Source organism: Chelonoidis abingdonii, chromosome 16, assembly GCF_003597395.2.
Source record: "Chelonoidis abingdonii isolate Lonesome George chromosome 16, CheloAbing_2.0, whole genome shotgun sequence".
NCBI lineage: Eukaryota > Metazoa > Chordata > Testudines > Testudinidae > Chelonoidis > Chelonoidis abingdonii.
Genome location: NC_133784.1, coordinates 2,063,150 through 2,085,322, shown reverse-complemented (window position 1 = coordinate 2,085,322; position 22,173 = coordinate 2,063,150). Strand labels below are relative to the sequence as shown.

The window sequence follows — 22,173 nt, the reverse complement described above, 5'->3', positions numbered from 1 at the left end:
GGCAGGCCTTAACCACCAACACCCTCTGACCAGCAGCACTGGCAAGTGATTCAGAAATTGAACCCGAAACCACAATTGCCTAAGGAGGTTTGTGTTTCCCTCCCAGGAACCTCTCTCTTGAGCCTGGTTTAGTCTGAAACCATTGCCCAGCCCCAGTTACCAGCACTGCAGTTTTTTCTCTCCCTGCCTGAATAAGAACAAAGGAACACAAGAGATTTGTCTTAAGTCGCTGCACTTCTAGCTGTCTCTCTGGCCATGTAAACATCAGAGGTTTATCCACTTTGATGATATATCTTTCTGTGACGAAGTGGGACTGTTCTTAATGTTTCCTCTGAATACTGTGTGGGTGCATCAGTTATGGCTGACACTCCGTCTCTGTGGCAACTAATGGCCCAGGCCCTTCCCCTCTGCAAGGGGATGCTAAAGGTGTGGGAGAACAAAGAGGTCAGGAGACCTCTGGACCCGGGAAAGGAACTCAGCAGAGAAGGAGGGGCTGGAGGGGGTTTCAGTTTGGGGCTGGCTGGGGACGAGGAGTGAGGGCAGACGTGGGGGTCTGCCTCGCTGGGCCCCAGAATGGACCCGGACGAGGGGTCCGGTTCTCTGTACCTACAAGCTCTGTTTTAGACCGTGTTCCTGTCATCGAATAAATCTCTGTTTTACTGGCTGGCTCAGAGTCACATCTGACTGCAAAATGGGGGTGTAGGACCCTGTGGCTTCCCCAAGACCCCACTTTGGTGGACTCGCTGCGGGAAGCGCAGGGAGGGGCAGAGGATGCTGAATGCTCCAAGGAGAGACCCAGGAGGTGGAGCCGTGTGAGCTTCTTACCCTGAAAACAGTGTACTCCAAGGGAGAGGAGGCTCCCCAAAGTCCTGACTGGCTTTGTGGGGAGCAGTTCCAGAGCATCGCCTGGGAACTCCATGACACTGCCACATTGCTCCCGGTCAGGAAAAAACAGAAACTAATCAATCCATTGTCCTGCTGCTGGGCTCAGGTAAACACTTCAATACCGTGAAACTAAAGGTCAGTCTGCCCTGTGTGGGGAAAAACTGCACTGGAAAAAGCAAACCCTACAAGTTTAATCTAGCAGCACTTCCAACCTATAGTCATTCCAAGAGGGATAGAATTAGGTCCCCAAAGGTCAGGGAAGTAAAGCCCCACAATTCCTCGAAACATTATCCGGCACTTCTGCACTGCTCCGCAGGTACCCAGCCGCCTTCGCAACACAGCTGCAAACAGTGCTATGCTATGTTGCCATGACTTCTTCACCAGTGACTGATCTACAGTCTCTAGGGGGCAAAGAAGCAAACCTCAGAGGATAATTCTCCAATGGAAATCCTCATGAGTTTGTGGGAAGCTACGTCTTCACTACCCGCTGTATCGGTAGGTAGCAATCGATTGCTCGGGGACTGATATATCGAGTCTCATCTAGACGCGATATATCGATCCCTGAACGCGCTTATATCGATTCTGGAACTCCACCAACCCTAACGGAGCTGCGGAATCGACAGGGGGAGCCGCAGACATTGATCCCGCGCCGTGAGGACGGTGAGTAATTCGATCTTAGATACTTCGACTTCAGCTACGTTATTCATGTAGCTGAAGTTGCGTATCTAAGATCGATTTTCTCCCGTAGTGTAGACCACCCCCCAGGGAAGAACTCACACGCTCACATCCCAGGTGCTTTACCGAAAATAAAGCTTAATTAATTACTCAGGTTTCATGCAGGTGAAGGGAACAACCCCCAGCTCTTAAGAGTTAGAACCACAGTGGACAAAACACTAGGAGACAGACAGACATTCCTAAAGCAGCTAATGCTATGTAAAATCCGAAGCTGGAAGAAACACTCTGTGATCATTTTGTTTATCCTCTAGGCTAACCCTGTCAACAGCAGAGTAAGGATCTACAGTTCCTTCTAGACACAGCCGGTAAATATCTGATACTGTAAGAGTGCAGAGCTGGTGGGGAAACAGCGATGGCAGAACCCAGCGTAGCCTTTGCATTCTAGCTGGGGCAATTTTCTATTTACACTTAATATAAATAAACTCCCCGTTACCCTTCCAGGGCAAGTTAGGACATTTGTAAAAACTACCAGCTTCTCTCATCCTGAGCCAAGGGATGTGAGCTTAATGGGCAGTTTTCATAGCAGTCTCTATACACTTAATGAAAATGAAGGATCGTAGTCCTGGCACAAAAGCAGAATTGTGTTTCAGGGGCGGGGGTGTGAACTCTATGTTATTTTCCAGCAGTATAAATAACTGAAAGCTAAATATGATTGCTAGAGTGCAGGGCGGATATGGTGTGTGTGTGTCTGTGCTGCAGCAGATATGGCTGAGCTCTGTGGAACTGGTGCTTCTGTGCAGAGGGGCCACAGAAGCATCCCAGTCAGGATTTAAATTTCATAGAACTCAAAAGGGGAAGTGGGAGGAAGAATAGCCTAGTCTAAACGTCTTGTTGAAAGAAAAAACACGGGATGAATAAATAGCATCTTTAGGGCTCATCACCTGAGTGTGAAAGCCACATCAATGTTGGCATTCCCACTCTTCCCTGGGATCCAGTCACAACACAACAGTCCTGCAGGAACTGAGTTTACCCAGCTGGTCTCCAAATGGTCCCACAGGCATACAAAAACCAGAACAAGGTGAACAAATAGCTAAGTCCCATCTACACTGCAAGACCGGTGGTGTTTCTTTAAATGGACTATACGGGCCAAAAGGTGTTAACATAACTCAGTCATTGTCCAACACTTAACAGTTGGAAATAAAGTTTGGGGTTTGGTATACAGAGACAACAGCCTGCTTAGTACCATGGCAAACACACCATTAAAAATCCTTTTAACCTTTCGTTAAAGAAACAGAAAAGAAGGACAAACAGTTAAAACATTTGAAATGCAAAGTGTTAAGTAAGGCTTTTATGTTAAAAACATCTTTTGTTCCCTTTCCCAGGAGAGAGTCTTTAGAAGGAAAAGCCCCCTTGTTTGACAGTCGCTCAGATGGGACTGAAGAGGGCAATAAGGGTCCTTTTGGGTAAAAGAGAAGAAGTTAGATACGCTGGAACTGTTGTTGCTGCTGCTGTTGTTGTTAAAGTCTGATCCCATTTAGTCTCAGGTGGTGCTTGGGATTCAGCCGGCGCCGATAGAGGTGGTGATTTGATCTGGATTCCTCTCTCTGGCCTGAGCTAATGAGGGCATCTCTCAGGATTAGAGCAAAGAAGGGCTGAGGTCCCAGAAGACAGTGGAGGTGGCAGCCATGATGGTGAAGCTCGCTCTGCTAACCTCCATCTGTTCTTCTCTCTTTGTTTTAAGAGCCCCTAGAAGAAGTGATGTCTGAAATAGCCCAGCCCCTCATTAACGTGTCCACCAATCAGGATCAGTATTTGACACACCAATTTTGGTTCATTAATTTCCGGTTTCGTATCTTCTGTTTTTACCAAGCTTGATTTTAACACAGTCCTTAAGTTACGTCCATAGGCCTTGTTGTTTAGACTCAGTATGTGTGTCCCTTTTGTATTGTTTCCCTTCAACATTTGTTATTATAGGTTATTCCGACATCTTACGAATTTTCACTCACTTTCCACCATTGATCTGACAATTCAGGTACATTTTTAGGTCCACTAATTATGACAAATCAAACTGTGCTTCAACATTTTGCGGGGACCAACTTGATGTAACCAGGTCTCCCAACACACTAATAATGAAGGAGTAGATAGTAAAATGAAGAAAGTTTAGATGGAACCTTAAAATATTTCACTGAAGAGAGGCCTGATCTGTCCTGGCTTTTAGCCCATTTAGTGGTGATCTTGTAGAGGTTACGACATGAGACCATGACGTAGCCAGAGGGTAGGTGGACCAATCAATATGGTTCATAAGAGCTGAGATTTTCAGTAGTGCTTTTACATTTCCCTTAGCAACCCAGTTTATTAGGCATTTACATTTGTGAAGTATTTAATAAATAACAGTAGCAGCAACTACAATAAAAACAGGTCCAGATCTTCAGCTGGTATAAATCAGCTCAGCTCCAATGAATTCAATTAATCTGGAAGAGGGGATTTGCATGACTAGAAGCATTTCCTTTCATTGTTAATAGATTTTAGTGCACTATTATAGTTGGATGCATCAGGGCAACTGTTTTGCAAGTATCTGTATAGCAGCTAACACAGGGGTTCTCAAACTTTTGTACTGGGGACCCCTTTCACGTAGCAAGCCTCTGAGTGCGACCCCCCCTTATAAATTAAAAACACTTTAAAGTATATTTAACACCATTATCAATGCAGGAGGCAAAGCGGGGTTTGAGGTGGAGGCTGACAGCTTGCGACCCCCATGTAATAACCTCGCGACCCCCTGAGGGGTCCCAACCCCCGGTTTGAGAACTCCTGACCTAACACAAAGAGGATCTAGTCAGTGATTGAGGCCTCTGGTGATACTGTAACACAAACAGTACTACTAGAAATGTACTTTAAAACAGGTAATTTGTCTAACCAAACCAAACAGAGCTGGGTGAATAATTCATAACAAATAATCCAATTAATTTAGCCACATTTTGTGTTTGCAAAATATTAACAGATCACGATTCAGTTTGGAAATTATTTCATGAATAAATTTCTGCTAAGAATTCTTGGCTTGTGTATTTTGCATGGAGAGTTCATTGAGTGTCTGATGCTGCATATTCAAGCTGGTGTCACTGGATGCATAGTTTACAGGGTAATATATCTGTACCCAGTGGGATGAGTTTAACTCTTTAGAATTAGGGTTCTGGTTCTGAAAAGTCACAATTCATAAACTGTAAAATCTGCTTTTCACTAACATTCTGCAGTATTTTCTTAAAATTTTCTAGCTGGGCACTTGGGTATGGGTGAACTCTCATTCACTGGGAAATTCACACACAATTGGGCACAAATGCAGGAGAAGCAAATTCATTTACAGATGGCAAAGAATATTCACAGGATTTCTTCAGCCTTCGTATAGTTATAAAAATACTTTCTTCTTCACATGTAACCATTTGCTAATGTGGCATCATACCACAGTGTTCTCATCTGAACTAGAGAAGGAATCTGAGCCAGAAGCTGGCATCACATCTGAATTTTTTCAAGAGTTTGGGGCTGTTCAGATCTAGAAACTTTGGTTCCAGCTCATCTCTAATTCTAATAAAGTAAAACAAAAAATCACTGCTCTCTTTTTAAGCAGTGGAAGTTAATTGTTCCAGACCTCTGCCAGTAGCTTGCAGTTCACAGCATAAGGTGTTTCTAAAGCACTAGCCTTATTAAATATCATAGAGCGCAGGACTGTTTGTGTTTGAAATGGTCAGATCCCCATTAGCAAATTGCAAGTGGTACCAGGATGTAGAGCTGTTTGCATTGTTCTCTGTTTAAAGTTTACATCGCAATGTCCTGCTGTAAAGTAGGTCAACTGCTCTTTGTTGTTATTACTTCATTTCTGAGATTTCCCCTGATTGTATCTGGAAGATCTTCAACTGGAGAGAGCCCCAAACTGAGCTGCCTTATCTGCGAGTGCTGGATGCGAGCAGCTGATCAGGAAATTTGCCACAGTCCATGTATATTACACAGATTTCATATCCCAGAGGGATTTATTTTTATGAGTTCTCACTCTCCTGCATGAAATCCGAACTACTTTGTAATCCAACACCCTAATGTACGTTCTCTCTGATCCCCCAGGGCCTTGATCCAATGAGCAAATTTGGCAGCCACCAACTTCCAAGCATGATCAAACACTTTGGAGATGGACTTCATCTTCTTCCCCTGGAAGATGAAATTTCCAGAGCCCTGCCCTAGCACATTAAAACAGGATCTAGGCCACATGAAATTAAACAGAGGAAACATCAAACCTGAATGCTAAAACTGGCAGCAATTGCCTAACACTTGTCTACCTAGGACTTCGCAGCTGGCACTGTGTTACACACCAGTCAACTGGCACTAAAACCCAGATGCTGCTTATTCAAAAGCACAAGTTCCTCCCACAAAGGAGACTCTCTTTTAATCGTTCGCAGCAGAGGGCCAATGACACACAGATGAGTCACTCTGATTTGCCCCACTAGTGGTTAATGGTGTGCACAAGCACGCACACACACTTTTCATTACAAGCATGTAACTCGATCTCCTTCATTTTTTACAACTTACATTTTATCACAAAACGAAGACAGTAAAGAAGTGTTTTCACTGCCAGGAAAGTTACACGCACATTATATACCGAAATTGTCACCTAATAAGTGGTACAAGGCTATGTATATTTAAAAGACACAGCGAAGAGGCAAACTATCTCTTCACGATATTCCCTAGGAAAATCCTCACCCATCTAGCTAAATATTGAATCAGCAGATTAATTAGCACCTGCTTTACTACTGTGATTAAGCGACCATACACAGGGTGTCTACAAATTAAATGCTAAGAAAAACCACCAGTATTGAAAGTTAAGGTTGCTAAAGACAATGAATTGAGGATGGGAGCTGGTTAATTTCCTCACTGGCTTTGCAAAATAAAGATACTTAAGGCCAATTAGATGTTCAGACAGCTCTATATTGCAGCACAAGAAAGTAATGCCAATGCAGGAATTAAATGCTGTTTGTAGACTGTCATAGATTCATAGATGCTACGGCCAGAAGGGATCATTGTGATCATCTGTCTGATCTGCATACACGGGCCACAGGACTTCCCCAAAATAACTCATTTAAACTAGAGCAGATCTTTTAGAAAAACAGTGAATCTTGATTTTAAAATTGCCAGTGATGAAGAATTGACCACAACCTTTGGTAAGTTGTGCCAATGGTTACTTACCCTCCCTCTTAAAAATGTACACTTTATTTCCTGTCTGAGTTTGTGCAGCTTCAACTTCTAACCATTGGATCTTGTCGTACCTTTGTCTGCCAGGTATCTGTTCTGTGTCCTGTTCCGCATTACATCCGCAGCTTTCCTTAAATGTTGGCTTTGCATTTAATTTTGAGGGAAAAGGAGAAAGTTAGAGACGCCGAATTCATTCTCCAGCTTCATGGCCTGATATGATTATTGTGGGACAAGATAACAACAAAAGGAAGAAGTTTAATGGAACGTGATAACGTGCTTATATATTATTGATTCAAAACAGAGGAGTGTTCCAGGGTAATTGAGACAGGTTCACTTGCCATTGCTAGTGGTGTATTGCACTAGCTAGTGGTGGCGTGCAAACCGCAGACTGGGGCGTTGGCTGTGGACGGGGGCGTAGGTCTTGAGAGCTAATTCCCAGAGTGACCAGGAGGAGGTGCCAATGCAGCGGTGAGTGGAGCAACCCGTGACACTAGTCACATGGAAACATTGTGTCTGTACCTTTGTTATCACACACAGTGTGCTTTCCCAGAGGTGACGTGGTGATGACTCCATGGCCAAACATGATTTCATGGTCATTAACGGAGGTTCAACTTATTGTCTTCTGCTCTGAAAGCCCAAGCCCCTACCCCCTAAGCCAAAAGAGAATCTCCCTTAGCTGTAGCAGAATTACGGTTCCCCTACCAGCCACTGAGGGTGTGGCACAGAACTCTGACCTGCAGCTCCTCTCGCTCCAGGTCCCACAGCACCTTCTTTGTGACTCAGCCCTCTGGCCAAGTCACTCAGCGTTCCCCCTCCCAGGAGACAGTCCATCAGCAGTTCTAGGCAGTCTTCCCATTCGCTGCTTCAGTTCTACGCCACACCCTCAGTGGCTGGTAGGGGAACCCAGGCCGCCCTCTTCTCTGGGCTCCAGCCTAAAAGACTCTCAGCTCAGCAGTTCTGGGCTTCCTCTCTCTGCCTTCACTGCTCCTTCCCTGGACTGCTTCCTGCTCTCTTATTCCCTTTCTCTCTCTGGGAGTACCAGATCCAAATCTTTCTCCCTCTTCCCAGAGAGCGACTGCTTTCTGCCTTCCTGTAGCCTTTCCCAGAAGCCCAGTCTGTAGCTTGCTACCCTGCTTTATAGGCCCTGCCTGTTCTTCCACAGGTGAGCCTCTCACTAATTAGCTGCCTACAGCTCCTTGTTTGCAGCCTAATTAGCTGATTGGGCCCACTTGGCCCAATTCCGCTCTTCCAGGGCTAGTGTGGGCTCTCACCCCATCACACTGCACATTATCGAGGAAATTAATCCTTCTGGATCAGCAGCTTGAGCCAGCGCCCCCCATACCAGCAGCAAAGTCAGCTCCTGGAGAGGGAGATCTAGCAACATTCAGCAGCCTAGTTACAGTGGCAACATGACTACTTGTGGGCTGGGAACGTTGAACCATTTTTAGCTGACCACCAGCAGCAAAATCCCTTGAGCCAGCCCCACTACAGGATGATCTTCCTATGCAACATGCGTTGCAGTAATACCTAAGACGACAAGCAAAGGACACAAGGAGGGGAACGCCCTTGGTGACGTGTGTTAGGGTGATCCTTTTCACAATCCCAAGTTACATGAGGTTTTCACGGGATCCAACATCTACTGAAGCGAGGGAGGCACTTTGCCATTTTCCCATCACGGTCCTAGTCTTTGTTTGACGTGGAGTCTCTTCAGGAACAAAAAGTGGAAACTGAACAGATTGTTTTCCAAGTGGACATTTAAATTTAAATAATGATGGAAATAGGAATTATAAACAACTCCATTTATTCAATGAAGATAAAGACATTGCCCCAGGCAGCTGTTATCTAAAGCATCAGAAGAAAAATCAGCATTAAAATAACGATTAAATCAGTTACAACAAACCACTTCCTGACTCAATAATTACTCCAGCCCTTTATTTTTTCCCAGGGGTCTCTCGGTTCTCCTTTGTATTCCCCACCATGCTAACGCCCAGTGTTGGGCTGAAGTGACTTGATACAGTTCTATACAAGATGTAGCCAATAATGCTCCTGACTTGGCTTCATGGGATCATTTTAAAACTATTCAAGACTCTCAGCCAGAGCTGGAGTGTGGAATCCACTACATAGCTGCCAGCGTTAACAACGACATACCCCGGTCGTCGGCAGGAGGGATCGAACCTGGGATCTCTGGAGCTTAGTGCATGAGCTTCTACAACATGAGCTAAAAGTCAACTGGCTGTTAGCTAAGCTGTAGAATAAATCATTAATCTCTCTTTCTAAGTGGTCTCAGTCCCACTAGACATGATAAAACACCACACTCAGGTGTGTAGGTTACCCTACCCTTTCTGAATTGTAGAGGGCTCATGTAACGCTGGGGCAGTTTGGTGCTTGTACCGAGAATTTGATTTTCTGAATCACCCTTAAAATGTTCTATCTCTGATTTCCCTACATGCAAATCCTGGCTCACAGAAGCTGACAAACGGTCGGTGTTTACTAAGAAAGAGGATGCCATTTCACCCCGGGAGCCCTGCACTGACCTCTCAGGAAAGACAAGTCGAGAGAGCAATATTCTGATTTCCTCTGGATTTTCACAGGGTTGATTCAATTTCAATCCTATTTTTAAGGCAGCTGCTTTCAAACCAAATTCTAATGTCCAGTTGCTAGAGTATCTCCTCTCTAGACTCCCTTTAATAGAAATGGGCCTGAACCAAATCCTCGGATCTGAACTTCATGGGTGCGGTATGGAATCAGACTCCCAGTCTGGTTCTGAATTATTTAGCAGTTCCCCATCTCAATTATGGGGCGAAATAAGACTCAGAATCCCATCCCCCATACTTGGAGGAAGTTCTGGTCCAACCTTTGTGGCTCAAGACCATCTCTGTTCAAGACAGCGGCTATAACCTAGAACAGGAGAACATGCACAGTGACATGGCACAGCTTCGAGTGCTGGGTCCTGAGTAACCACTGCTTTATCAATGGAGTCCCACCAGTGCAGAACTGGAATGATGCATTGGCGAACTGGGTCCCTAATTTTAAACTCTTCTTTCTCTTCCGTCATCCTCCTTCACCCCAGCTCCATCCCGGCTGCTGTACTCCCTCACTTTCCATCCACCTCTCTCCCCACTCTGACCCCTTTCCCTGTGCCCTCTCCTCTGCCTCACCACTCTTGCAGTCAACGCTCCTCCTCTCCTCTCCACATGCACCAACACATATACACAAACACTCTCTCTCTCACCTGAGTAGCCCTGAGACATACACACTCAGTTATGCAGAGACTTCTGATCCCTGCCCATCCTATGGGCTAGGAACTCCTCTCATACATTGCTCCCAAACTTCTGATTACAACCAGAGCTGACGAGAAGCGGGGGAAGCCGGTACAAATTATCTGGGCTCGGCAGTCCGGAAGGGGGCCCAGGGCCCTGCTTCCCTGGCTTCATCAGCCCTGTTTAGCCAGTCCACCCTTGCTGGGGGGCCCGAAAATTTTTTTTCACCAGGGCCTGAACCCACTCTTGGTGGCCCTGATTACAAAAGGGACGAGCTACATCATACACTAAACTGTGTCAGCTGCTCTCCTCTCCTGCCCCTACCTCTACCAACATGAGGAGCTGGACAAACCGGTATTGGTGACCTAGATGGCTGTTTTGCACAACAGAAGGCAGGAAAGGAACCTAATGGAGTTAAAGCGTCTTTGACTTGCAATAAAAGGTCATTTGTTTACAGGCAACACTGTTGATAAACTTGAAAATTTGTCTCCATCTTCGCAGTAAAAAACAAACAAACAAAAAGTTTTCCTCCATTGTGGCTGATGAGGTTTGAAATTAACTTTTGGCTTTTTTTTGTAGCTCCTTGTCTGTTTCTCTGCATCACTGATGACTTCAGCACAGGTCTGAGCTTGTCAATTAACTACTGCCGCAAAACCAACAAAGGAAGCTCTACCACACAAAGGATTATTTTTAGGTAGGTCCTACACAAATAGTAATAATTGAGATAGATTATACTGTAATGAGAGAGCTAGAGACTATGTACACAACTGCCCTCTATAGGATGGAATCAGCATTGTTCCACTGTATTTCATACAAGCTGTACTGTTACCAGCCAATGCAGATTCTCTTTCAGCTCAGTTAGAAGAAACGGGTTCTTTTGAAGCAGCAGGATCTTGTTTCTAATCCTACCGTCTCCATAAAATTTGGAGTGACCATGGCACACAGCACAGTTATAACCACTAAGTCCTAGATAGCTGTGGATTTATTACAATAATTTATACATTTTGTGGTGACAGAAAGGTGACTGTTTATATAAAGAAGCACACTGCAGACCAGGGATCAGTGAGTGGCTGGCGCTCTGCTGATGAATCACTGTCTAGGTAAAAAGAACAGAGTTACAGTTTGCAATTACAGTTTTTATGAAAAAGTTTTTGTTTAATATAATCTTTAGTGCTCAGTTACTCTATTACTGCTCTATAAACAATCAGGATGATCCTAGGAAAAATAAACGAAGTTCCTGATGTTTCATATTCAGCCTGAAAACAACTAAAGCGCTTCCATCTTGCTAATAAAATTTTTTATTTTTTTTTTAAATGTTCTAAGTAGCCAGTGAGTTGGCTCTCTGTGCCACTTTAGGAAAAGCAGCTTATATCAGCAGGACTGAATCTAGCAGATATTTTCTGCAAACTGATCTGCAGAGCGAATGCTTGAATAAAGATTTATATATTTGTTTTTCAAAATTCCGACATTTCAGATGCCTTTTTGTGGCTAAAAAATGTCAACATGGGGTAATCATGCTGGGAAATTTCATTCTGCCTACCTAACATTCCTTCTGTGCCTTCAGTTGGCATTTTATTCTTTTTCATTTCACAATTGAGGATGTGTAGTATAATAGCATGCTGTTAAAAATGGCTGCTGTGTTCCACCGCCCCAGAGGGGGCTGCATTTCAATACTGTGAGAAAGGATTCTTATACAGAAAGCAAAAACTCTGACCTCCAGTGGACACTGTCAGGTCCTAATGAAATCAATGGAAAGTCCAGACATTTGAGAGCAGAATTTTATCCTTCTGTCCAGATTCTGATCTGGTCATACCCTGATATAACTCCACTGACCGCAGAAGGCAATAGAATCCATTTACACATGTGAGATCAGAACAGAGCCTGTAGGCTCACTGGGCCAAATTCATAGGTGATGTGTAAGGGTTTTTTTTATGAGACCTGCTGGTATGTGGTTGAGAGAGTAAGGGAGTCTGAACTGGTGTAACTTACACATGGAACGGGCTGTAAGAAGATGAGTTATGCCAGCTTAGACTCACCTCTGAATAGCAATTTCCATATTTGCAAAACTCGCTTAATAATAACTCCCAATCTAACATGGGTGTTAGGAGGGTTAGTTAATTGCAGCCTCCAGTTCTGCACTGCCTTAGAGCTTGTATTTGCATCCCTGCATAGTGTCAAGTGCACCCAGATCAGAATTTCCCTCTCACTTCCAGCATGAGCAGCATTTTATACACATTTTGCATGATGATCACACCAGATATAAGGCCAGGAAGAATGAGGCTCCAGGTCTTACAAAGCTCTTTGAATACATTAAGCACTGTAGAAATGCCAGGTATTATAATGACTACGAAAAGCTCATTTGGCCCACATTAGGGGAGAGCAGCATGGGTGAACTACTAACATATGCCCATATCCTATTACAATGACTAGCGAATCAATTTGCAATGCTAGGAGACCTTGGATGGATTGTAATTACTCACGTTCCAGGTGAAAGGTTAGGGCTTGCTACAAACAGATGTCTTTATCCTTTCAGAGGGGCCTACCCCATATCAGGTACTGGGGCTGTTAAGTGTGAACTTCACCGAGAAGAAAATGAAATCTGATGAAAGACCCTCGCGCTACACCACAGTCAACTCACGTCAGTCCAGTCCAAGTCTAATCTGGTCAGAGTGGTGCTTTGCTGGTGGGTCATTTCTCCGTTGAAGTTGAATGCTCACTTCTTGCCTCCCCAAGGAGTTAGATTTTAGAACTACAAACAAGGGGAAGCCCTTGGAAATCCACACCGATCGCTGATGCACATGTTCTAATGCAGCCTACAGACAGATGCCCTCGCCTCTGGCCCTTTCCTTCTGTTCTGCTATTTGAGCTGTTCTGCTCGTATTCATTTCCCACAGCCCGTGCACAAAAGGCCAAATGTAGCTTGGAGTAAGCAGAAGAACCTCCCATGGAAGTGACTGGACCAAATTCAGCAGTGATGGAAATCATGGTGCCAAGACTGAGTGTGAAACACATGTATGTTATCTTAAGGATAACTTGCATGGATTTGATTGTCAGTGGGTGTGCAAGAAACACCAAAGCGGCTAAAGGGGGCATATCACTAACCAAATGTGTGCAAGAAAAGCAGAAGTGCATGCGTCGCACCATCCCAAACACCCGTGGGACCAAACCCATCACTGATATAAGTGGAGAGGGGCTTGTGCTGAAATCAGTAGGAGTTGCACAGGGTCCTCTCCCCACAGAATACTACGCCGTATTGAGCAGTACCTACTAAGTTACACCCATTTTGCTCACACACTGACTGCCAACCTATAGAAGGTAATGCCACTTTCACATTAACTTATACTTGATTCTCCGCTGCCTTTCACCATGCAGAATAGCCCTTCCCACCCAAGCAGAGCCAATGTCAAGTGGGGGTAAAAATGCTACTATACTGGAATGGTAGCTTTTGTGCAGTCATTGACTTCTGTGCAAAGTGGGTGTCCAAAGCCATCATTCTGATATAGTAGCATTTTTAGCCCCTATTTTGTATTTGCTTTGCACAAGTGTAAGTGACTCCACAGAGTGGAAGGCAACAGATAATGAGACAAGGCAAGTACTTGATAGCACCACTGAATGTTGAGTTAATCAATACTGCTGATCCCATTTACTGAAATTTCAACCCCAGCACATTTTCTGCTGCCATGATTTGATCCATGTCACCACTGGATGGGACTCTGTCATCATTAAATCAGGAGGTTACTGCATCATTTAATTTAAACCCCACTTTATAAATCTCCAGCCCTCAGCTGGAAGCGTGGGAGGAGGAGTTATTTTATCAAGCATCACAGAAAAGGTACCAGTTTCAATGACATTCACGCACTCTCCAATTCCATTCAGCAATCTCCAGCTCTTAAATTGCACAGAAAGTATAAACATGTTGCCCTGTTCATTTTCCCGAAAAGAATCTGGCCCCTCATTCAGATCACTTACACCCGAACGAATCTGGAGTCACTCCACTGAAGTTACCTAGGATTTGCATCAGTGGAAGAGAATTGAGGCTGACTCTTCACACCTGCAGGGCTGAAGAAGAGGGTTTGCTAGAAAGTATTTAGGAGAAATAGTATCTACCACCTCCCAGTCGTTGCCAATGGAGATTGCAACTGGGAAAGGGTGGGCTTTTTAAAAGAAACAAAAAATGGTAGCAAAAAAATTAAATTATTTGTATTCCTTTTTCTCCTCCTCCAGGCAGCTCTGCTGGCTGCCCCTCGAGTGCTATCAGGTATCACTGTCAACATCAGCCCTTGCAGCTTTGATTAAGTCATTACAAGCCTTTCTTGTTATTCTACATCCATTCAGAAGCAAAAAGAAACACATATAGGTGCACAGCAAAGTGCAGAAGTGCAGACACGATGGGACAAGCTTGTCTGTCAGAAAACTCCAGCTGTTTGGGACAGATACGGTGCCTCTGAGCCAGCTTGCATTAGACCACTGAGTGCACACTTGATTTTCTGTTTATAGTGAAGTAGGGAGTATGCAGGGAAGAGTAAATGGACTTGATTATGCAAAACAGTGTTCCCATGCTCAGCAAGCACATAATAAAATCTTCCCAGTGCAGGGATCAGCCCAGCCCTGTGGCCCTGACTTTTCCCCAACCTTCTACCTTGGTCGGCCTCCTAGACACCCCCTAGGGCCTGGGCAAAGGGAAGGGGATGCTGGATTTATTGCCTTGCTCATCATGAACCAGGTAGTGTCCCCACAGCCTGCCCTGTGGTCCAGATCGAAACACTGGAGCTTTGCTTTGGGGACTGGGGATTGACACCTACAGTGGGAGTTTGCAGCTCAGGCCCAGATGTCATTTTAATCCCCTCCTCTCTCCAGGAAGGCTGCTGAAACTTATTTCAAGTTTAAAATCTTGCTCATCACGTTTGAGGATCTTATCATCTGTTTATTTCATTGAAGTGGCCGCTGGGAGCCCCAGTCATGGACCAGAATTCCATTGCACTAGGCATTGTACAAATAGAGAACAAAAGAGACAGTCCTTGCCCCAAAGAACTTATTGTCCCATCCCAACAGCACCATGTTCCTCCCTATCAGGTGAATCCCACAACCTTTGAGGGGAACTGAAAGGTCCACTAGGCAGCAGAACCACTGCTATTACACTCTGCAGGGGGAGCAACGCTGGGGGACATTCCAACCTCGGTGTGCCACGAAGCACCACACTGTGGCATCTCTCTCCACAGCAGCAGCATGGAGAGGGGTAGGCATGGTGAGCGGAGCTGCAAACTACAGGAAGGCACTAATCAAAAAGTATGTCCACGGCAGTTACAACAGGCCGAAGCAGCAGCCCTGCTCTGCATAGGTGTAAGTGACTCCACAAAGGATGGCCATGGGGTGGCTACAAGCGGGGGTAGAGGAGAGAGAGTCCCTGGGCTGAGGGCAACTTGCATTCCTCATCCCAAATGTAATTCACACGCTCAAAGCCGCTTCATCTGCATGCTGTGCTGATAATATGGATTTTTGCCCTCTCTTAGGAGAGTCGCCACAGATGAAGCGAGGAGTTAGTGGCTCTGAGAGGGCATCCCATGAAACCCCACTATTGTCTTTGACTTTCTAACTCCCCTCTCGGACCCACTGCAGAAGCTCCAAGAGAGCTGATTTAATATTTTAAATCCCTGAAGCTGAGCTGTTCATAGAATTATAATTAAAGATGTTAAAAGGGAAGTGAGTACAGTGCATGCCTCTTTGCTGATGGAATTAATAATGTCCATCTTCACCAGGAATCCAGCATAATTAATATGAATAAAATAACAATAATACTCTGCACTCTAGTAGTGCTTTTAGCCCATCGATCTCAAAGCACCCTACAATAGCATGCATGCATCATTGCCCCCGATTTGCAGATGGGGAAACCGTGGCACAGAGAAGTGAGCGACTTGCCCTGAGAGTCGCTAGCTGAGCTGGGATGAAGATCCTGGGCACCTGACTTCAAACCCTGTGCTCTAATCCCTGGAGATGCTGTGTTTCCTTCCTTCAAGAATGCTGCAAATTTCTTTGTACACTGGTGCCCTTCCAATTGGCACAAAGGACGACTCCTGAAATCCCTGGGAGGGAAAAGGGTTAAATAAGGGAATTTCATTCCTTTCTTGCAATATTTTCTAGTGGGGGGGAGCCATGTTGTACAAGCAGGAGTTTTTTCACTGGCGCTAGGCACTTGCACTTATCAATGGGACCTTTCAGGACTCACTCTCCCTGATTGAGACATCATTTCCTGTCCAACACACTAACCCCATTGATAACTTCGGCTTGATGGGAACTTTTCAAACCCACCAGGAAAGGCTAGGAGACCCAGAAGAATATATACATGAAAACAGAACTGGAGCTTTGAAAAAAGAAAGAAAGAAAGAAAGAAAGAACTGCTTTGGCCATGACTCTTACGCTAATACAAATACACACAGATTTGTGTGAACAAGCACAACATCAGCCACAGAGAAACAACCATACTTGAGAATTATTGTCTATGGCTTTGGTATTGACCAGTCTATGCACTTCAACCCAGTCAATGGGTGGGGCGAGGGGTGGGAATGCAAAAGGAAACATAGGAAAGATGATGAATGTTCCCTTTTCTGCCTTCATTCCATTTCATTTCATCCGTACCACAAACTAAGGATTTGGGTCATGAGACTCGCTACGTAAAGGTCAAGCTGTTGGTTGAAGAAACTAAAGCACTATAGCCTGCATTCTTCAGATGTGACTAATGATTTGGGGTGCCAAACTACAGATACGTCAAAGGGAGCTGATTCTGAAAATCAGGCCTCTTTAAGGGATCTCATGTTGGCCACCCCAAAAATCAAGGAACCTATTTCTTGCAGGTTCAGCATGACAAACAGGTTTGATATCATCGATCGTGACACAGCTTTGAAGTTTGCGGCTGGTTGTGCACATCCATGACTCTAGCTAGAAGGGACTTTCTTAGTATTCTATACACACACAGGCCCAAACTGCAAGCTTCAGAAACAGATCAACATTTTCCCAACATTCAGCAGTGCCTGGATACAGGGCTGGAGCCCTGAGCCCTCTACCAGTGTGACAGAGCAATCAGTGCACTTCAGAGCGATCTTATAACCCCAGTCAATTATGTTCTAGCTGTCTAGAAAGATAGCAGTGAGTCTGGATTATTGCTAATTAGGATACCAAGCAGGAGCCCTCTAACTAGTCTTCCAATAGCCTACGAACAGCATAGCAAATAATTTAATCACTGGAGCCAATGCTGAATTTTGTAATTTGGGTAAATGCACAAGTAACTGTAATGCAAAGTTCATTTTCATACTAACACGGGCTGCTGCTGGAGATACAATAATGAAATGGCATAGAGCACAGTGAAATACATAGACATGAATACGGTAAGGAAGCATGTTCTAGTCACAGCGTTTAAAGCAGAGGACTGGGGCCTGGTCTACACTTCAAAGTTAGGTCGACGTATCTATATTACTCAGGGCTGTGAAAAATTTCACTCTCTGCAATGTAGTTAGGCTGACCTAAGCCCTGATGTAGACACCTCAATGGAAGAATTCTTCATCTCTCAGAGTGCTGAATTTACCACAGTGACAGAAGAACCCTTCTGTCGCTGTAGTAAGTGTCCATCCTATAACAGCAGAATTGCAGCTGTGCCACAGTAGCATTTCTCCATACCATGGAAGTCAGCAATCCTGGCTTTTGTTCCTATCTCTGGCAGGGGAGGATGGGTTAATGATTAGAACAGGGGACTGAAAGTCAGGACACATGTTCCATTCCCACCTCTACCATTGACTCGTGTGACCTCAAGCAAGTCACTTCAGAAAAACAGCCCTAGGTATTTGAAGTTAGGCACTCAAAACTAGAAGCCATTCTTGACAAATCTGGATCTTAACCTCTCAATGGCTCAATTAACCCTTCTGTAAAACAGGCAGGATAATACTGGATTTACCTATCTCACATCCTGTGAAGAGTCTGCAAAGTGCTTTGAGATCATTCGATGTAACAGACTATATAAGTGCAAAGTTATTCGATGTAACAGACTATATAAGTGCAAATATATTATTTAATGTTATGGTGATGGTGTGGAAATGTACAAACCAATACAAGTAATATTTCCAGTAAGTAAAATGAATGGTTACCTGCAGGTCAAAGAATTTGCTGTATCTCCGGTAGATGATCTGGGAAGTTGAATCAGACCATGTTACATTTATGATATATACCTGTTCAGGGGAAGAAAAAAAAATGTCAACACAGTGCCTTAGGAGCCCTAAAGCATTGGCTGCAGTTCAAAGGCAGAAAAGTCAGGACCAATGTGTGTGTCTATATATGGATTTTCAATCTTTAATAAGTTTGACAGTCTAATCCCACTCAGCCTCATGTGCACACTAGAAGAAACACAGCACCAAACTCAAAGTTAGTCTAAATTAAAGCTGTAGTTCTGTCCTGAACTCACCCTGGGCTTCCATAGGCTTCTCAGGAAAACTCCCAGTGTTACACAGCAGAGAGCAGAATCTTCCACAAATCCATGCTAGTAACGCCTATTGACATTACTTTGCCTGAGTTTAAAGCTTTATTAAAATATTAGCACACTCCTTCCATCCCCCTCTGCCCCAAATCTATAGGGGCACCAGGCACATGCTGCTGGTGGGATTGAGCAAGGGCCAGGAGAGCTGCTACATTCCATCCCATGCCGGCATTTGAAGCACATGAGAAGCCATGCTGGAGTCACCTGCCACACTTTCCTTGCACACATTGGAAATGAAGGTTTGTGCAGAGAAAGTAGTGGCAGCCTGGCTCCAGAGGCAGTCTTGCTCCCACAGAGGTGGGGAGGACAGTTAACTGTGGAGGGACTGGTGTATGGGGAGATTTTGGCAAACCAGTAAGGTGCCAAAAACCACTACGGCTTATTGTTAAAGGCGGGGGGGGAGGAGTTTGGGGGTGCCACAGAAAGGGCAGCCTGACTCCGCTGATAAGCATTGTGTTGAAGTTGCTGATACATGCATTTTAAAAGAGCAGGAATGTCTACTGGGGTCTCAAGGCTGCAAACTCTGGAAAAACCCACACCTGGTTAATCAATCATCAGAAGGAACTGCTTGCTTGATCATTGAAACTGCTTGCTTAACAATGTTTCTTTAAGGGACATGTCATTCTATTACTAACGTATAAATAAGGGGAAAAAGCTTGTGATAGTTGGACTCGTTTGGAGACTCTTTTTGGACTCTCCTTCTGGATACATCTTGTGGTGCCCACTGCCAGACGGAAATTTGGCCACTGGAAGCCTGCCGCTGTGTCACTCAAAAGCCATGCTTGGCTTTGTTAATTATCAAGGGTTGAGGGTGTTTTACTAATCTTGTTGCGGATGTGTGTAAGTGCTCAAGACTAAGTAAAGTTTAGCTTTAAGTGAAAGCACTCTTGTGTTGTCCTGTTTGTGCCAGACACCTATAGGTCGGCTGGCCATGTCTCCCCTGATTTATTTCCTGACACCTCCTCGCACAGAGTAAAAGTTACCAAGAGCTTTGGGTTGAAAGAACCCCGGTAACACTGGCACATCCCAGGACTGCTGCTTTCCCCCAAAACCAGGGATCTGCAGACTACTCCCCATGTCTCCTTCATAGGCAGTCCAAGACTTTGTCCCTGGAGAAGCATTTTGGTACCGTAGGACATTTTGATTAAAAAACTAGAATATAAAATTAATATGGCAGATATTAATCGGATTATAAACTGGCTAGCAGATAGGTCACAAAATATAAATACAAAAGGGGAATCGTCATTTCTGGTGGGGTCCTGCAGGGATCAGTTCTTGGTCCCCAGTTGTTTAACATTTTTATCAATAACCCAGAAGAAAATATAAAATCATCACTGATAAAAAAACTCTGCAGATAACACACTCGTTAGGGGAGTGATAAATAATGAAGAGGACAAGTCACTGGCACTGATTCAGAGTGATCTGGATCACCTGGTAAACTGGGCATCAGAAAACAATATGTGTTTTAATATAGCTAAGTATAAATGTATATACCTAGGAACAAAGAACGCAGGTTGTATTTACACAATAGGGGACTTTACCCTGGGAAGCAGTTATTCTGAAAAAGATATGAGGGTTATGGTGCATAATCAGCTGAACATGAGCTCCCAGGGTGACGATGTGGCCAAAACACCTAGTGCCATCCTGGGATGCATAAACAGGGGAGTCTCAAGCAGGACTAGAGAGGTTATTTTATCTCTGTATTTGGCACTGGTGTGACCACTGCTGGAATCCTGTATCCAGTTCTGGTACCCACAATTCAAGGATGTTGATAAATCAGAGAGAGTTCAGAGAAAAGCCACAACTGATTAAAAGATTAGAAACCATGCTTTACAGTGTTCAGAGTAGCAGCCATGTTAGTCTGTATCCACAAAAAGAACAGGAGTACTTGTGGCACCTTAGAGACTAACACATTAATTTGAGCATAAGCTTTTGTGGGCTACAGCTCACTTCTTGAGTCTATCTATTTAAGTTTAACAAGAACACAGTTACAGGATGCCTTGATTACAGTCTCTAAGGCTACGTCTACCCTACACACTTTACAATGGCACAGCTGTGCTACTGCGGCTGCACTGTGTGGCCACTCTTTATCCCAGTGACAAAACCACCTCCAATGAGGGGCGGTAGCTTTGTCGCCAGGAGTGCAGCTCCTACCAACGAAGTGCTGTCCACCCCGGCACTTTTCATTGTTAAAACTTTTGTAGTTCGGGAGGGGGTGTTTTTTCATGCCCCTGAGCGATTAAAGTTTTAACAACAAAAGTGCCAGTGTAGACAAAGCCAAAGTATCTTCATGGGGAACAAATATTTAATAATGGGCTCTTCAGTCTATCACAGAGGTCTAATAGCTGGAAACTGAAGCTAGACAAATTCAGACTGGAAATAACGTGTACGTTTTTGACAGTGAGGGTAATTAACTATTGGAACAATTTACCATGGGTCATGGTGGACTCTCCATCACTGGCCATTGTTAAATCAAGATGGGATGTTTTTCTAAAAGATCTACATGTACTCTAGGAATTATTTGGGGGAAGTTCTGTGCCCTGTGTTACAGAGGAGGTCACACTCCCTCTGGGGCACCTGGTATTGGTCACTGTCGGAAGACAGGATACTGGGCCAAATGGACCTTTGGTCTGACCCAGTCTGGCCATTCTTATGTTAGATGATCACAGTGATCCCTTCTGACTGTGCAATCTAAGAAAGGAATCTCCGCCAGATTCATTTTAGGGAGTTGCAACTGTACAAACCCTGCAGGCTAGAGGACACAATACAGCCCCAAATCAGCCTCATGTGATACAGTTCAACTGTATAGTACATTATACACTGGGAGATGGAGTCACCACTGCCTTGTACCTTCAGATATCTTTTACACCTGTAAAACAGCCAGATGGGAATGGCAGCATTTTGCACCTATTTAACACCAGTGAAAGTGATGACACAAGGTGCAAGACCCTGTGTAAATCACCCCTGAGAAGGGGACCTCCCAGCATGGTTCTACTTTCTACCATTTGGGCCGTGGACCCATGGTCCAAGTTCCTGTTATGCCTTGTCTCCTACTAGTGCCCTCTCGTGGACACTGCGTGGCATCCTGCTGCTGTTATCCCAGATTCCTCCGGGCGGGGCAGTCATCAGTTTGGTGGAGTCGGAACCCCCACAAGGTTTCCGTGCTCTGGTCACCTGGATTCCTCTCAGGTTGGGTGCTCCGAGGCCTCTTTCTCAGTCTCCTTTGCCAGGAAGACACTACTTGGTTTCTGGTGGTTGCCTCAGTCAGCAGACTAGTGCTCCTTCTCTCAGGCAAGGCGAGAGCTAGCTCCTGCCTCTTTGCTGGTCAGCCCCAACTGAGTCAGACTCCCTCCTTTTCTCTCCTCTCCAGGCCTGGCATTGGCTGCAGATATAACGGAGCAGGGCTAGCTGGGCACAACGGCCCTCCTTAACCCTGTTCCTCTGGTTCATCATAACATGGCTAAAAAAATTATTTCCTGACTTGTCACGTCCTTGCCTCCAGCCACACAAATACAGAAAAAAAAAATGGACCCCAGTGTAACTGAATGCAGAGTGTGGCCCACTACTGTGTCTTTAAAGTAAATGTCAAACTTCATCTATCAACAC

The 22,173-nt window shown here is 44.7% G+C and overlaps 1 protein-coding gene across 3 annotated transcripts in view; it reads right to left on the bottom strand.

Moving 5' to 3' along the window:
- SH3PXD2A (SH3 and PX domains 2A) overlaps window positions 1-22,173 on the bottom strand; it is a 395,650-nt gene that overhangs the window by 297,303 nt on the left and 76,174 nt on the right. For all 3 annotated transcript variants that reach the window (XM_032786083.2, XM_032786085.2, XM_032786084.2), the window contains exon 2: window positions 18,182-18,262. In XM_032786083.2, the coding sequence (XP_032641974.1) occupies window positions 18,182-18,262 (81 nt within the window). The remainder of the gene's footprint in view (window positions 1-18,181; window positions 18,263-22,173) is intronic.